Source organism: Pongo pygmaeus, chromosome 3, assembly GCF_028885625.2.
Source record: "Pongo pygmaeus isolate AG05252 chromosome 3, NHGRI_mPonPyg2-v2.0_pri, whole genome shotgun sequence".
Taxonomy (NCBI): domain Eukaryota; kingdom Metazoa; phylum Chordata; class Mammalia; order Primates; family Hominidae; genus Pongo; species Pongo pygmaeus.
Window position 1 is genome coordinate 169823699 of NC_072376.2, and position 18571 is coordinate 169842269.

Consider the following 18571-nt stretch of genomic DNA (forward strand, 5'->3'; position numbering starts at 1 on the left):
GTGTGTGTGTGTGTGTGTGTTTAGTAAAATACACAGGATGATCTATGAGTAAGTGATTATAAAGTGGTTAGTCCTCACATGGTAACCACTCACCGACTGGCAACTGAGGACTGCTACCTTTATGAACTCTTCTGGCTGTCAAGATTTTATAAGTAAACAAAAAATAAATATTAAAAAAGGGAAATATATTTCGTTCAAAGATTGGAAACAATGGATTAAACACAGTTAAACAGGCTATTTACTAAGACTTAGTAGTCTTTACTATACTAATGAAAGTTGTAAATTGCCAACTACTTACTACTTTGCATATTCCATATATCTAGTTGGCCTCTATATGGATAGGACAAAACTAGGAAAAGGTAAGGAAGTAAGACAGAACATATAGGCTCATTTTGTTTCTTTGTTTTCCACATAGTTGGAGGCAGGGCAGAACTGCAGGTGTCAAAGCACAGGAAAAGGGTGCTTGCCTGAAGAGTAGTCTGAAGACAGAAGGCCCTGGACACTAGACATCTCTGGCAAGTTGAAAGGCTGAGGAAAGGATGCTGAAGATACCAGCCCTGAATACGAATCTATGTCTGGAACTGAGGAACCATATCTTGAAGTGTGCAATGTAAAATAATCCATACACCAAATCAATTTATGCTCACCCCATTTAGTAGTTGCCAGTGACAATGAAGACACGAGTGGAAACCTGAAAGTTTTTTTCCAGTTTCATACTACCATACCACCTATCACCAAGCATTTCATAAACCATACAACAACTTTCAAGTCAGGTGAAACTTAAATTACCAGAAATCTGTATTAAGACCAGTAAGAAAAATAAAACCACTGCTCAAAGGCATTGGAAACAAGAGGCAGAGAAGGCTCACAGGGATCTTCCCTTTTTTGTCTTTTGAACTGACGTATGCTTTTGCATAATGAAAATCATAACACAAAATTTTATCTTTCATTTTCTCAGAGTCCAAGAGATGAATCTTGAGCACACACACACATAATTTTCTCCCCAAAATAGCCACATTCTTTTATTTGATGATTCAATACATTTTTAATTCAAATAGTCACCACATAACCTAGGCACGACATTAAGCATTTTACAAGCAAAATATTTTACTGATTTTCTTTTAAATTGCCAGAGTACAATAAGTGAACTGGTTAAGGGATATACTTCTGTACATAAAAATACCCATGTATTTATACAAGTGTATGGAACAGAGTTTAAGATAATAAAACCGTTAACATCACAATAAATAGGATGTGTTCCTACTGCACAGCACAGCACGCTTTGTCAGGAAGCTGCCAAGTCTTTTTCAAGGTGCTTTATGTTTTTCTGAGCTAGGCTCAGATTTCCCCAAAAAAGGAATAGGTTAGTAACGGCTGGATCTGAATGTCTACTTTCATAAGTTGCTTTTTATTTTCATCTCCAATAACAGGAATGGAAGGTATGATAATTTAATTATTTTCAAAAAGTCTTTGCAACTTACCAATTCTATTCCAATTCAGTTTTTTAAAATGCAGATTAATCTAACTCTAGCACCATACGAGAATGAAATACATGTATTTTTGTCAGAGCAACAATATTTTATATCATCTTTGTTCCTCTGGCTATAACAATTCTGTTTAGAAAAATTTACCAAGCTAAAAATAGTTGATCTAAGTTGTCATAAAAAAGAATATTAAATACCTTTGGTAAAAATAGATACATTTAACAAGATTAGAAAAGCCAACAGTTATAATGTCAAAAGGAGAATATAAAAATGTACACAATGAAACAAATAAACTGACTTATCGATAAAGTGAAGATAAGGCCACTCTTCTTTTCAGGTTTGTCGCTTCCAAACCATGAATGTAGTTCTCTTCTTCTAAATGGCAGAAATTTTAATAAGAAATATGAAAAATCCAGTCTGTCCTATCAGCATGACACAAGTTTAATTCATAGCAACATAGTTCCTTTTTAAAAACCAGGTTTGTAGTACATAGAATGTTCTGGTTTACATATGTGAATATGAGCAAAAAAAAAAAAAAAATCCAGATTTTATACGATTTTAGGCCCAGGACATGGAGCTTTAGAGTTAAGCAAGGCAACAGAATCAGGTGTTCACTTGCACAGTTTTTTTCCTGTGCTGACATTACCCTAAGCCGTATCAAAAGAACTGAAATATAGAACCCAGCTAGTGGAATAGGTACATGGTAACTCTGAAACTAGCTGGTGATCTATTTAATACAACATTTAATTTTCTTTCCACGATTGAAGACCTTTTCTCCTGTCCTTTAGGCCTCCTCTGAAAAGAGCTGTTGCACAATTCCTAATTCTGTTTGAGGTCTCCTCTTTCAGAATGCACTGTAAATCCTGAAGATGAAAGGTCCTTGAAGCAAACAACTGAGATTAAGGATGGAGATAACGCATAAGTTCTCTAACAGAATCAGCCACTGCACTGCACAGCTCTGGGCAAGAGCTGCTGGTGGTGATGTGGCTATCCTCCTGTGCTCCCTCTGCACACACAGTCACACTCCTCATGGTGCTCCAGGGCCACGTCGGTGAGTGATTTATGCAATCCCCTGACACCGGTCTTTGGTCTCAACTGAAGGACCTGAAAGGGAATAATAGTAAGCCACTTTTAAAAATCAACGAATGTCTATGACTTGCTTTTACAAACAAGTAACATTTTAGAAAAGAATCTTGGGGCCCAAGAAAGACATACATTTTAATTTTTCCTAGAGCATGCATTATGAAAACACTCTCCCACCAAAAAAAAAAAAAATCATCATCGTTTCATGAAAGCACAGACATTTTAACGCCAACAATCTGGAAGCATTTTGTCTCTGAATAAGGAACAGTACTTAAATGGAAAGACTCACCATGCAATTGTTATTTTATTTATCTGCCTATTTTAGAATTTCACCTTAAGTATTTTGGAACTACCAATACAAAATTCGTTTTTCTGTTTGTCGCTTTCTTGCACGCATTCATTTATTCACACATTTAACAAATATTTATACTTGATGCAATACACTCAAGTGCAGAAATACTGTGGAAAGAAACATGATCACTCCACAGCTGAGTCTGCTCAATTATGCCACTCATTAATTTTCTTGGCTACACTTCAAGTCCTCTATAAACTTGATGAGATGGATTAGATGTACTTCATAGACATCAGCCCCAGTCACAGCTAACTTCCTGCAGCTGGATCCTACTGTGCAGTGAGAAGAGGTTTGGCAATAATAACAATGATGCCTCTATTAAATAAAGTTATCTGCAGTTCGGATTGTCAAGGTTTTAATAAAAATACAGCAAGATTGACACTTATACTACACATATTTCCTCTTAATACTAAGACAAAAAGATGCAGTTGTGTACTCTATAAAATATTAATTAAAGTATTTGGTGTTGCTACCTATTTAAGTGTATTACATTTTATTTCTTATGATAGAAACAATAAAGTTTAGGAAATTGTATTTTGTTTGGATTATGAACAAAGGCCAGAGCACAAAATAATATGAAATTTTCTAGCATCTCTACTTTTTGGATATGACATAGATAACCTCATAAAGCCATTTCTAAAAGCTACCATTCCTAAAAATGTTCATTAATCCAAAAAGGCACAAGTCAAGTCTTATGACTGTTCTATTTAAAGACTTAAAAGAAAAACAGAGAATGCATACCTCACTGGAGTATGTGGTAATATCAGAGGTTAATTAGCTAACATTTTTTGAATGCTTACTGGGTGCCAGGCACAATAATAACGTTTTTACATACTTTAACTTACAAGAATTCTATGAAGTAATTTACAATTATTACCCTATTTTACACATGAGTGAACAGAGGCTTAGACAGAGTAAGTGACACAGCCTTTATTTGTACCTAGCCCAGAGATGAATTATTAGAGAGATAGATAATAATTTTATAGACTCAGAATATCACTGCTCATACATTCTATTTATTTAGTAACTTTCTTCCTGAAGAGATAAACTTCAAAGCCTTGTAATAACAATTAGAAATTATAAACTTTTAAAGTAGTTTTCTCATCTATTTCACAATTCTGAAATAAAAATTACTTTGACTTTATTTCTTTAAAGTGAAATTTAACTCAATGGCTACTGAATATTATTTTATGTTAGTACTGATTTATTATTTTTGAACAATTTAGTGTGTCAGACTAACTACATTTCAGATATTGGCACTATTCCTTATCACACTCTTGCTACAAATTGTTTCTGGAATGAGGTTGGGTGGGTGGCTAAGATAAATTGCAATATTGGCATAGCCAACGTCTTCAATTCCTGTGTCCACCTGTATGCATTTTCCCATTCAGCAAGGGAAAAAAAATTACTATGTAAGGTAAAGGTTAGAGAGGCCACCATACATGGTCCTAACAGTCAGGCCAGGCTGCAATCCTTGCTTCCTCTAGCATGCATATGCCAAGATGCATTTGCTGAATCAAAGTCTCCTGTCTTTGTCTCCTGATGCTCATGGAGATTTACAAATAGCAGAAAAATCTCTCAATGTTCTAGAAATTTAAGTCCTGGATAAGAAATTCTAATGGTGGAGGATACAATCAGTTGTTCTTGTTTTTAATTCGTTTTGAAAGTTTTGACTTTGGAAGAGAAAAGTAGACTTGGAAAATGATCAGCAGGTCCCAGACAATATTAAAGAGGAAAAGGACATAGATTATGCCACCAGAAACGAAACAGGGCTAACGTTCATCTCAGAAAATTTAGACGGAGAGGTTGAAATTAAAATGATAAGTCCGTGAAGAAGAATGTCCAGGGAGAAGCTGAGCCAGAGATTGTGGAAGATAGTAGATAAGACACAGAGAGAACCAGCAAGGAACAAATGCTCATGGACCATTGCTCAACACGTTCAAACAAAATGGCCTTGAACTTTTGAGAACCACAGAGCACTGGGAACAGGGATTCAGTACTAGAATCAGGCAAATGAATGCTATACATTTTCAGGTTTGTTTGTGCAAAACAAACAGACATAATGTAAGAACGTAAGACTATTATTTCATAAAAAATTAAATATATAAAAATATAAACAAGATGAAAATTATTGAGCCAAGTAAGAACAGAGAAAAAGGAACAAATATTTTAATATTGTCAGAGTATCCTGTAGATCTTTTGGCCAGAATATCTTTCCTGCTTCAGGGCAAAATTCATTAAATCTTTATTGATCATTTGCCATAACCAAAGAATAAGACTAGGCACGGTGAAAAAGCAAAGATGAGTGAGAGAGCAGCTAATATATATTAATGGCATGAAAATTGCCAGGCTTAATTCTAAGTGTTTTGTAAATATCAACCCACTAAATCCTCACAATAAAGCATGAGGGTTGGAGACTCACCTTATAGATGAGGAATTTAGGCACGAGGGCTGAGCAATTTGCTCAAAGTCACACAGCAAACAAATGTTAGGTTCAAACCTGGGATGTCTAGCTTTGGAGTTTGTGTTCTCAAGCATTACACTGTAATGTGACTTTTGTTTTCCTTAGCTCTCAATTCAATAGAAACAAAGAAAAATAGACAATAATTTTGAAATAGTAAAAGTTCTCTAATAGAGTACCTTTGAAGCCCTACAGATGCGCTGAGGATGAATTAGTCATGCTAGGACTGGTAGGACACCAGCATTTCAATGAAGATACAACATCTAAGTTTATATATATATAAAGTTACTGACTTGCTTTTCTGAAAATTCTTAGGTGGAACTTAGAAAAAGCATTAAGAAAATATATTTATTTGGCTAAAATGTCTTCCCACAAAGAGATCCAGTGATTGACACAGAAAGTAAGAATCTTATTAATAACATTATCATGCTATAGTATCTTTTAGTTTTCTTCAATTATTATATCCCATCTCCTCCTCCAGCAGCATCAGGTACTATACATGTATCAGGAAACCATCCATCTTGAAAAGTCAACTTTAAATTTTACAAAGCCTTTAAATTACACCAATAAAAATCTGCCCTTCTGGCTTCATTTAAAAATTACTTCATGACCTTTACTTTTTTCCACTAAATAAAATAACATGAAATAAATATCTACTTAATGAATAAAATGATTTTTCATATGCATAAAGTGTTCAGTGAAACCCTCATCTGTTAGGTAACCTAAACATGCATGGTTTCATAAACTACACTTCCTATGACATGATTTTCCTGCCCTTCACCAATATTGTGTTGGCAATTGATAAAGTGGAAAAAAAAGCACTGGATTCGTGAAGACAAAGGAACCTGTTTCCATTCTAGAGCTAGGCTTTCACTTCATTAAGGATTTCACTGAAATCTTGATGCATATGAAAAATCATTTTATTTATTAGGTAGATATTTATTCTGTATTCTTATTTAATGGAAAAAAATGAAAGGAAAGGCAGTCATATTGAAATGATGTCAGAAGGGCAGATTTTGACTTGGTCTAATGTAAATGTTTTGTAGCAATTCAAGTTGACTCATCAAGAAGGATGGCTTCCTGATAGAATGATGCTGTATGATGCTGCTGGGGGAGGTGTTGGGATTTAATTGGGAGACTCCATCACTAACAAAAACATTAAGTGTACAAGTTCTAAGGTTTCCAGGGTTCTAAAAAACAATAATTACTAACATGTCATATTATATTTTCTTTCATTCCAAAGAATAAAGAGATGAAAGGTTAAAACATCCACACAAAGTTTAACATGTTATTTGAAGCAACATGAATAATACAAAGTTTATTATAATTATGAATATGTCATCTTAGGAGTCTCTGTTGTCCCAAGTAGAAAAATAAATATCAAAGCTCTCCTTTCTCCAAAGCAGGCAATAACTTATCTCTGAGCTTGTCTTTGAAATATTTTTCCTTCATATTTTGAAAAGTTTAAAAGTTGAAAAACTGTACTCATTTTTTTTCCCTCAGAAAACACTTTATTTTTGGTATGAGAGGCAAAAACTTCACTGACCACTCATGTCATACTACCAGAGAATAAGCTTTCTAAATCCCTAATATCTGGAATTTTAATTAAAGGTGCTAATTTTAAAAAATAAAAACATAAACTGTTTGTATACCTCGTTTTTTTCCCCATGAATACTACATCTTTTTTCCAAACATAAACGCATTTCAGATTAATTGTTTTGTTCTAAGACATAAAATACCCAAAGGAAACCAAAAAGAAAATTGTATACCTACCTCGTGGTATTTTTTAGTAACTTTGCTTGGGACACATTGACATTCATTGCAATTGTGGAGACAACAGGCACAGTTCCCACCACAGCGTTTAACCAGGAGACAACCTGGCCAGAAAATGGTATCGGTTCTCTTTAGTTCTTCCCTTATGGACACTGAGAAGTTACGAGGTGTGCAGCTGTATAATCTTACCTCCTCCGTTAGAAGGTTCAGATCCACCACTATATGGTATAAAAGAAAGCAAAGAAAAATAGATGTTGATGCTTTCAGCCTGAATGTATTTCATTAAGCTCTTTTCATAAAGAAATCTTACGTTATTTCATGAACAATATCCATAACAATATCCGCTCTTATTGTAAATAGATTTTAGAGATATACAACTACAAATTGGACCTTCTAGTTCATAGTAAACAAAGCTTCATTATGACTTAGCGACCAGTAAAGAGATGCCATTGTGTAATATTAAGAACAGAGCCAACAAAACAGTTGAAAGCTATAAATAGGAAACTTTATACAGACAAAAAAGGCCACACGTTTTAACCTTAGTAAAAAAAAAATAGACATGGAGAACACCGGAGAGAAGAATAAAATACAAAATGATGAATGCTTTGATTAAAAAACAAGTATAATTCTTAAAAGGATTTTAGGCTCATACAATTAGTGAAGAACAATTTATTGAAATGTGTCAACAGCTCTATCTATAATCTCTATGGCAATAACAATCATAAAATATAAAAAAAGCATGAAGAGAATGCACATTTGAAGACAGCTGTGTAAACCATGAGTGAAAAAAAAAATGACATACTTTATAAGAGCAGAAGTTGTCGGAAGGCAATGCTTCAAATGCATTGAATGATTTCCCATCTTGGAAATTCAGACTAACTAAACTAAACTCCTTCAGATATCTATCCTTCCCCTGCTAATGGGTGGAAGAAATGTTTAATTTATCTGATTTACAACCCCTGCCTCTACTCCTTTAGCAAGTTGGTTAACTACGCTGTTTGTGCTTTATTCTATGAAAGAATACCTACTTTTGAGGACCAAACAAAATATTCTCTGTTGCAGTAAATCCTCAAAGAACCATTGTTTTTAACTACAAAATGATTCCGCCTCAGGAAAATTATATCAAAATAACATGCCATGTTCAATGTGAATTTATACATATCACATGAATAGTAGGTAATTACTATTAGGATAAACACTTCTAATATAATTTATTTTCTGCCTTATATCTCAGCCTATTTTTTTTCCCTAGAAATATTCAAATAAAGCAATTCCAATGAGATTGAATACTTTCAGATACCATATATGCCTTCAGGGTTTTTTTCTCCTAATAAAGTTTTTTAAAAATTTAGAAATAGCATCTAAAATATAATAAACCTACTTAAACACCTTTCCACTAATATGGATAACACAGACATGAATGAAAAAAAAGAAAGCTATTTTCCGGTTAAAGATGGCTTCAAGTAGAAATAATCATGATGTAATCCAATTTTTTAAATTAAAAGCTAATTTTTATTAATTTTTAAGTGACAAGGTAAGAATCAAATGCTTATTTTCTTGGATTTGTCATACATGTGATCAGGTGTTTTTAATACTTAAATTGTCTTAATTGTCTTCTATAATTTAAGTATTTTAAGAAACGTATTATAAAATTATGCATAGGTAATTGTAAATTATAAATGTATGTAAACTATATGATAGACTAAAACCTGAGTCAAGTATAGGAAAGCACCAAAGAAATCCTAATTCAATGAGTCCATTTCAACACCTTATTCAGCTAAAAAATTATTTTTCTAACTCAAGGGAAAGTCATTGTTTCATTTGGCTACTGAAAGATTTCTTTTCAATCTGAAAATGATCCTGTGAAAGCAAAGCTTTTAAATATTTAAGAGCAAATCTTTCAAATGCTCTGAATAGGCCAACTTATCCCTAATAAAAGTAATGAGCTCATTATGCTAAATGGTATCACATATTTTACCTGGTTTCATTTTGCTGATCTAATAGTATATGCATACATTCCTCTTTTGTTGTTAAAACTATATATGAGCTTATTTGAAGCTTTTCTCTAGTATTTAATGCCTGGGCAAGGAGGAAGAAGACTTAAAATATGCACAAACACAAAATCTGGTTGCCAAAGTCTTCAATGCTTATTTAAGAATTATACTTCTTTAGAATGTGAGTGAAGAAGCTCTCAGCTCTCAAAGCATATTCACCTATGTCAAGCAGTTTTAAATATGCTATTTCATAATAGAAAATGAGATTGTACATGTTCCCTTTAAAATGTTTACTTAACCACAATAAAAGGTTAGACAGATTTCCCAAGTGAAGTAAGTTGTGATACCTGCTACAATGTGAAAATTTAAACACACTTTTAACTTAGCTTCCACTCATTTATCATGTTTGACACAAAAGTCAAAAGCCCTTTTTACGCACTAGTTAAGCTTGACTTAGAAAATACAGTATTTTTTTTGTAGCAGTAGCAAGGTATGAATGAAAACCCTGAACTAGAGGAAGAAAGTGAAAGAAAAAAAAGTAAAGCATTTATGCAGTCCACAGTTTTCTAAAAATATAACTAAGGATTTTAAATTTGGCATTTCATTTTGAAATTTATGCTGCCTACTGCTAAGGCTTCAAATGCATATAAGCTTCGTTAAGTCATATGTCATATATTCTTGAAACATTGTATAGTACTTTTAGAGGGGGAAAGGCAAATAAAATAAAGAGAAAAAGGAAAAGAAAAAAGAAAGATAATGTACCAAAGCATACTTTTTGAATAGCTTAACTATAATATTAAGGAAGTTTCCCTCTGCCAAATATTTGTAAAAGTTGGTCTTCAGATTTTTTTCCTTTTCATAATTATCTCCTAAGAAAACAAATACAGGTATTAGTTTGTTTTTCTAAAGAATGCAGATTTTGAGCACATCACCAACAAAAATCATTATTTTTAAATGCAAATGTCATTAATATTATAAATTTTGCTACAAAAAACAGTAATATTTTTCTTTGTTAGTTGTTCATTCTTTTAAGATATTCAGTCCAAAGACAGTCTATTACTGTAATGTAATCTGAGGGTGGTCTTTCTAAGATGAATGCGGTAACACTGTGATGTTTATTCTGTGGGAAATCTATTTCAATGTCTAATTAGAAGCTTTTAAAAGTTTGACTCCTTATTCCTTTGTAGAGATACTCTCAGGAGGTGAGTTGGTTTTGTCTATATAGATGTTATCCCACACCTGTATTTTAGTTTATGTAAAGTTCCAAAAATGTACACTGCTTTTCTCACACTTACTGCATGCTTAAAAAGTTAATAAATTTGGAAAACTGCAAAGGGCTTCAATTTTGAAAGTGTTAAATGAGTATCTGAAAGATCTGTTCAGCTTCCGATGCTTTTGAATGCAAGCTAGCCTCTGGCCAAATCTTTGAGCACCAGGCGTACATTTTCAGGCATAAAGGCTTGGCTAGAAGGGAGGTTTTTAGGCCCAAATCCAGAAATCAGCTGTCAAAAAACTAGATCTCAGTTTAGAACCTGATTCACTGCCCCTGCTTCTTACAGATCAACATGATAATCAACTTCAAATTTGCTAACAAGGGCTCAATTCATGGATATTTCAGCTAGTCTTGCAGATCTTCATCTTCCTGTTCCTAAGTGGGAGGGAAGGGAAGAAGTGTTGCTCGTAAGTTATTCATCAAGTTATTCATCAAGATCAAATCTTATAAATATGTAACAGCTTTCAGCATCTGGACAGGACTCAACTGCCCAGGCACTTGAACACTGATTTCAAATATAGCCAAAAGGAAACCACGTCTGTTGGCATAGTGAAATAGCAGGGCGGGGCAAGTCTGAACATGACCTGCTGAGATTGAAGCTCATGATCCAAAAAAGCTGCAACTCTTAGAGCAGGAAAGGGCAGGAATCGGGTTTCCTTCTGACAAGGTTTAGAAGAGCAAGTCTGGTGCAATCTGCCCTTGTGAATGGCTCAAATTAACCGAACATTGTTCCTTTCATATAAATTCTGTAGGCTGTCATTGCATTCTCCCAAGCGGTAGATTTCAATGTTTCTGACAGACTAAAACAGATATTTTGAGTGCATTGTAATTAAACAGTTATTTCTATACATTTTCATTTGTGTCTGCTACGGATGCTTTCCAATTCCAATGTTACTAAAAAAATTAGGTAATTTTATAGAAAACTCAGTTAAGATTACTTCCAATTTCTTGGCCATGTAGAATTAGGTTTAATTAACATCACTTTCACTCTTAGAGAAAGATACACCCATATGGGCAAAAGTGATTATTTCAACAGCAAATTTATATAGTTAAAAATTATTATGGTGTGAGTTCTTTCAGGTTCTTGTTTTCTTGCTATGAATCCTGCCTTGAAAACTACGAATTCTATTTTATGTTGCGTCGTTGCCATTTTTCATAGTTTTTAGAATTGTCTAGGCTTAGAAAATGCAAAGTCATATAATACTGACCCATGGGAGATACTGTAGACAAACATTTTTGTAGAGGATCCCCTTTTTCTATCCCTAACCTGGTTTTGCAGCTATGATAATCTCTTTTGAGTCCCAAAATCAACATATTCCAAGTACTAGGTTTGAGTAAGCAGTGATTTTTGTAAAATGCAATGAAGGACTTCATCAAAATGATATTTTTGAAGATAATATATACCTGGAATTTTCAGAAGTATCCCCCTTTCAATTTTCCACACCCACTGAGTTATAACTAAGTTCCTCCTTTTGTATATATTATTATTCAATATATAAATATGCTCAAATGATAAGAAAATGTATTGAATATATCACTGATGAATTTTAAACTCTACCCTTTAGAAGCTGTGGCAGAAGAATCTGAAACATTAGCTGTTAAGAAAATTAAATGAGGTTCTAATCTGAAGAGGGAGCTTACCTCTGGATTTTCTTCCAAAAACAAAAGCCTTGCCAAGAAGTTGCCAAGTTGGCCTATATAGATCTTCTAAGTCCACCTGCCATCTCTCTGGTTCAAGATATCGAATAAGGTCTTCCAAGGTACGAAAGGCAGTTATAGCATTATTAAGCAGGTCCAGTGGCAAAGCTGAAGGGGGTAGCACTGAAGGACTCACAGCTTCTGTGAATTGCTGAAAGTAAAATGAATCCTGTGTTAACTGTTTTAAAAATGACAATGTATTCCTTCTGGACATATGCAAAAAATTATAAAGACTAAGGCTGGAAATATGTGTGAAGGAAAATTGTATTGAATCCAATTAGAAATAACTACTCTGCAAAGACTTCACGAAGATGAACTCTGATAGATTTCCTGTAAAATCAATGAGAAAGACATTAATTTTCATTACCACCAACCGTGAAGGATATGGATATCTTTTGGTCATGTAAAAGAATTAAAAATATCTTCATGGTTCAATTATAAACCTAGAATGAAAACTATAATACAGTTTACCAAATTTTCCTTTTCTTTTCCACTTTTCATTTTTCTTAATCTGAAAAATTACCTGGTAATTATGCAAATTGGTGTCACATAAATTAAAAATTGAATAAGAAATAATTAACCCAAAAGATCTAGAACAAAATACAGTTAGAAATCATTCGACATTAAAGAACTTATTAATCAAGATAGAAAATGTCTAAATCATAAAAGATCAGCTTAATAAATTGCCTACAATATATTTTTAATATAAAATGCCTAATAAACAAGATTAAGAGATCAGAGGGACACTGGGAGAACACGCTGACAAACTATGTTACTGTCGTAAGATTAGTATCCAGAATATACAAAAATAAAGACAAATGCAATGGAAGAAAAATGGGCATATTACAGATAAGAAGCTTGAGTGGTCAATAAACATATGAAAATATGCTAAACTTCATTATCAGAGAAATCCAAAGAGAGATATTATTTCACATACGAAAAAAGGATACTTTTTCACGCAGATGAGATTGGCAAGAATTTTAAAAAGGATTACTGAGGATGTGATTAAATTGGAATTCCTCTGCTCTGCCTGCAGAAGTTAGTGTACGTAGGCACAACACTTTAGCTGATGTAACTGATAAACACTGAATATTCTTTCACTTATGCACATGGAAATATGTTCAATGATTAGAAAGACTGGAAGCAATCTAAATGCCCATGTATAGGAAAACACTAACACATCCGCTCTTCCTTTTCATTCTCATTACTTCCATCCTGGGCTCGATACTAAAAACATGTACTATAAATAGCAGCTTCTAACCTTATCTCCTTACCTTTAATCATTTCTCTCTCCTTTTGTTCTATGCTGCATAATCCTGGGTTAATCTACTAAATAAGATATTACTGATCCTATGATGAATTTGGACAAATGCCTATGTGATTTCTCATCTGGAGGATAAAATCCAAATTCCTTACACAGCATTCAGAGCCCTCAAAAACTGACCTCTGCTCACCTTCCACTTTAATCCGCTACTCATCAGAGACATGCATATTTTGTTCCAATCAATCTAGTCTCTTCACTGACTACTGCACATATAATATCATCTCAGACTTTGTAACTTAACTTATGCTAAATCTGTCCCCATACCTGACATGCAAAAACTCTCCCCCTGTTGATCCACATCATAAATCTTTACCATTACAATGACCTTTTCAAAAATCCAATTCATCCATGAAACCTTGCACAACAGGGTCATCACTGTCCATATTATCTTCATTGGGTCAACTGGAAAGAGACTCCCTCTGTGGGCTGCTCTGTGAGCACTTGGCTTGAAGAGCAGAAGCTGAACAGTAAACTAGGAAAAAGAGCACCTTTCCTCTGGACAGGCAGAACCCTCATGGGGCTCCTGGCTTTGTGGGTGTTCCACTGCCCACAGGGGAACATTCTTACAGGGTATAATAGGCAGAAATGAACGTGGCAGCCTTGGGCCAACAATGATTTCATCCTTTTTTTTTTTTTTTTTAACAAAAGTTTATTGAGTAACTACAGTGTTCCAGGGCCTGTGTGTGCATTATGAGAAAAGCACAGTGGAATGACAATGTCTGGCCTCCTTCCTTGCCTGGATTACTCACAAGTACTTTCCAAGTCTCCACTCAGCTGTTACTCCTTTCATCTTTTTGTTTTTTAAATAAGTTTTATTTTGTATATTTGAGGTTTATGACATGATGTTACAGGATAAACAAAGATACGCAAAGATACATGGAAATGTGTAAGTACATATATATGCAGTACAATGGTTACTATTGAAGACTTAATTTCAATAATGTCAAGGATCTGGCTAAAATATTAGGACTAAGATATTTTCTAATTATTTTATGATATTTTTGCTCTACCCATTAGACTGTTAAACTTTGAGAGTAGGAACTAAATCTAATATGTTTTTATTACCCAGTGTTTTCTATAATTGTCCAAGGAACACAAAATTGCTTTGACAGAACTATGACTGAAAACTCTATTATAGATATAAACATTGACCTAAAAACGGTTTTAATTTTAATTTAGCCAAGCAAGTTACTATTGATTAAATTTATGGTGTAAAAAGTTAATGCAAATTTTTGCATATTTCAAAAACATAAGCCTATATATGTATATAAATGTTTTATAAAGTAAAAATTAAGGGGTCAGTAATAGTCAAAGAATAAGTATTATCACAAATGGAAAGTTTCAAAATCTGTACAGATAAAATAAGTGGTTGCTAGCAAGTTAATACAAAAAGTATACATTATTTATTAAATTGTCAGGGGGAAGATGTATATTTTAAGCATAAAATATAATTGTTATGTAGGCGAATTTCAATTAGACTGTAATCCAAGAATGATTTGGCTTATTTTGCTTCCAGTCTGTTGGAGACTCTCTGAATAAAGCATTTCTTTTGAAGCAATACAAAGTTCTAACTGAAATGAATATTGCTGAGATGAAGTTCAAAACATTAACACAAAAGAAGGCAAAACAAGATAAGCCTGTAATACTGGGCAAACAAAAGATGCACACCTTGGGTCCAGTGAAGTATCTGCAATCTGCATACCCATCCCTTCAAATGTTAAAGGTTGGGAGAAAAGCATCTTCTGTTACTGTATGTATAGATCAGTTGGTGTTACAAATCTCTAAGCTTCTAAATATTTAAATTAAAATTTGATAAATTTAGAAAGACAACTGTTTCCCCACCACACCCCACACACAGTGGTCCCCACCCAAAAAAACAGGAAAGAAGAATGAACATAAGTTCCCGGGATTCAAAGAATCAATCCCTGGACAGAACAGGGGAAGTGGTGCTTCTATTTAAGGGCCTTCTCATGACTGTCCCTCCACCCACTGGTTCAAGGAAGAGCCGAGTTGTTCAGTTTCAAAGTTCTGCTTTTCTAAGTTGTTTAAAGGACTCTCAGAGAGAAAGGGGGAGCAATGAAAAAAAGAAGTTACAGAAAAAAAAGTCTTTGAATTTTTAAGTTTTACTTTTCTCTCTAACAAAGTAACACTGTTCATTACAGACTAATGGCATTTTCTCCCATAATTAGTATCTAGAAAATTCTAACAATACCTTTGATATTTAAAAACCCTTATGATTGGGCTGTTAAACTGGTTAGAATATGCAAAATATGCCTTGACTTGAATTGGATTTTCACATTCCCTGTTTATGTCTTTTATTCTTCATAAAAATATGATGGTGTACTTTTAAGCTATAGGTTGTGCTAAGACAATTTAGTGGATAGCAATGGACACAAACGGGAAGCAGAGTTTCTTGGTGTTCTGCAATGTAGACAACTAAACCAAAACCCTTATTCAGCCAGAGAAAAGCTTCTGTGTTATCACCTGCAGGGCAGTAATGATAACCTTGGTGATGGTGTGGCCCTAGCCTAGACCCTTTTAGGTCTATTACTTTGTAAGGACAGGTTGTCAAAGAGCAGAAAAGCATCTAAAATCTATGTGATGAAGTGTCCTGCCAAACAGTACATTTCTAAGATGTCAGCTCCATGAGATAAGGATCCTATACAAAATTGGGTCTTTAAAATTCTCTGATGAAAGTTACTCTGAATGACAACATGATAATGAGAGAACTATGATCAGGAGTCAAGGAACTGGACTCTAAATCCCAAAGATACTCACATGTAGGGAAGAGAGTTTGACTAAATTGCATAATCTATCTGCGCCTCAGTTTCCTCCACTACAAAATATGGTAGCTATATTCAATGACCTTCAACTTTCTTGCTAGCTTTTACATTTAAAAATTCTACTGAATTATCAGATACAAGGGAGTCCAACACAGCTTCAGCAAAATTATCTTGAGAGCTTCAAAATAATTGACTGACTTACTAAGTCTATAATGGGACTGAACTCTATTTTTTTTTCTTTTAACTCTCCTTGTTGTTTTAGCAGATCAGTGAGTTTTGGGAAACACTGTCCTGTGGTACAACTGTGGGATAATTCTACATTTATATATATATATAAAATTTTGAGAGTACATGAAGTTTACCCTGCTCTTTAAGACATCAAATATCCTAGAAAGGCATGTCTGGCTTATAGATAGAAGCAGTATGATCCTAAAAATCGGAAGGAAACAGTTCCATGCTTAGAAAACTGATACCAAAAATGTTTAAATGAATATAGACACATGTTGTGTTATGGGCTGAATTAGAGTTCACTCAAAATTTCTATTCTACTAAAGTCCTACTCACAGTATCTCAGAATGCCTGTATTTGGAGACATGGTCTTTAAAGAGATCAGTAAAATAAGGTAATTAGGGTGGACCCTAATCTAACATGATTGGTGTTCTTATAATAAGAGAAAATTTTAACATAGACATAGTAGAGAGGGAAGACCATCTGAAGACACAGGAAGAAAATGAACATCTACAAGTAAAGGAGAGAGGTGTCAGAAGAAACCAAACCTGCTGACACCCTGATCTCAATTTCTAGCAACCAAAATTTTGAGAAAACAAGTTTCCATTGTTTAAGGTACCACTGTTTAAGTCTGTGGTATTTTGTTAATGCAGCCCTAGAATGCTAATACATGCCATCAACTTCTCCACTTAACTATTATAGGAGCAAACAAAGGATAATATTACACCATGTCCATTCAATCATTCAACAAGCATTTATTTAAAAACCTGTAAGGGCTCACACAGGTGCAGTGGCTCACACCTGTAATCCCAGCACTTCCCGAAGCCAAGGCAGGTGGATCACTTGAAGTTTAGAAGTTCGAGACCAGCCTGGCCAACATAGTGAAACCCCATCTCTACTAAAAATAGAAAAAATTAGCCGGGCATGTTGGCCATGCTTATAATCCCAGCTACTTGGGAGGCTGAGGGACAAGAATCACTTGAACCCAGGAGGCGGAGGTTGCAATGAGCCGAGATTGGGCCACGGCACTCCAGCCTGGGTCATAAAGTGAGACTCTGCCTCAAAAAAATAAAAAATAAAAAAATAAAAAATAAAACAAACGAACAAAAGTAAAAACCTGTGAGGTGAGAACTATAAACAAAACAAGAGAAAATTCTTGCCTTTGTGAGAAGCCAAGTATACTGCATCACAGAAGAGAGTTTTCTCTTGCCAAAACAAAGCCAAAATGAGAATCTGCTATTATGAATCACACAAGTAACCAAACAAGTATCACACAAATCCTGGTGAATGTGGACCAGAAAAAAGTGAACTTAGTATGTAAGAATTACTGAAAAACAAATATATTTCTATTTTTATTAATGAAAAATAACTGGCAGCCCAGGAGTTCAGACAAGATCGTAGCCATAGGAACAAGCTCAAGACAGCAAGTTTGGCTGCAAAAGTGAAGTTTTCTTATTGACTTTTCCATTGTTCTTTTCAAAAATCAGTGTTTTACTGTTTTGTATTTTATTATGGCTACCTTAAATATTTTCTGCACTTGTTAACATCTTTCCCCTTTTTTAGAAAAAAGAAAAGCTGACTTCCTGTTTGGAATAGTACTATCTGAACTACTTATAATTTCACAATCAGTCGTTACTTACCTCCAAAAAACCATAGCTTGACATTTTATTAGGATTTTTGTGGCCAGTGCAATTTTAAAAACACACTTAAAATGAATCTTCCTTGGACAAATACACACATATAAATGTTTACCTTGAGTAGCATAGCAACTGTTGCAAAACTATTAGGGCCTACAAAGATTTATGTTGCAACTTTCCTAGTCAACTGCATATAGTACACTTCAAACTGATAAGAAAGTTTTCAATTCATTCATACCTAACAGAAGGTTAGGAATGCAGATTAGGTTTTATTGTCGGAGTTAAAAACAAAACAATATTATAAAATGATCTGGTATTTAAGAGAAGACAATAAATGTCCAGCCTTGGGTAACATCACTTCTTAAAGGTGTCTCCAATCTCATTTATGTAATGTCAAACTGATATATTGTACAGAAGTCTTACTTTTAAAGAGCCTAAGCAGCCGACAGGGCATGCAGACACAAATGCCTGCCAGGAACAA

At 34.0% G+C, this 18571-nt stretch overlaps 1 protein-coding gene across 3 annotated transcripts in view; it reads right to left on the reverse strand.

The window, feature by feature from the left end:
- Positions 1-992: 992 nt before the first annotated feature.
- PDGFC (platelet derived growth factor C) overlaps positions 993-18571 on the reverse strand; it is a 215818-nt gene continuing 198239 nt past the window's right edge. For all 3 annotated transcript variants that reach the window (XM_063664233.1, XM_063664231.1, XM_063664232.1), the window contains 3 exons: positions 12062-12269; positions 7154-7371; positions 993-2588 (listed from right to left, as the gene is read on the reverse strand). In XM_063664233.1, coding sequence (XP_063520303.1) covers positions 2472-2588; positions 7154-7371; positions 12062-12269 — 543 coding nt within the window. In that variant the 3' untranslated portion in view covers positions 993-2471. The remainder of the gene's footprint in view (positions 2589-7153; positions 7372-12061; positions 12270-18571) is intronic.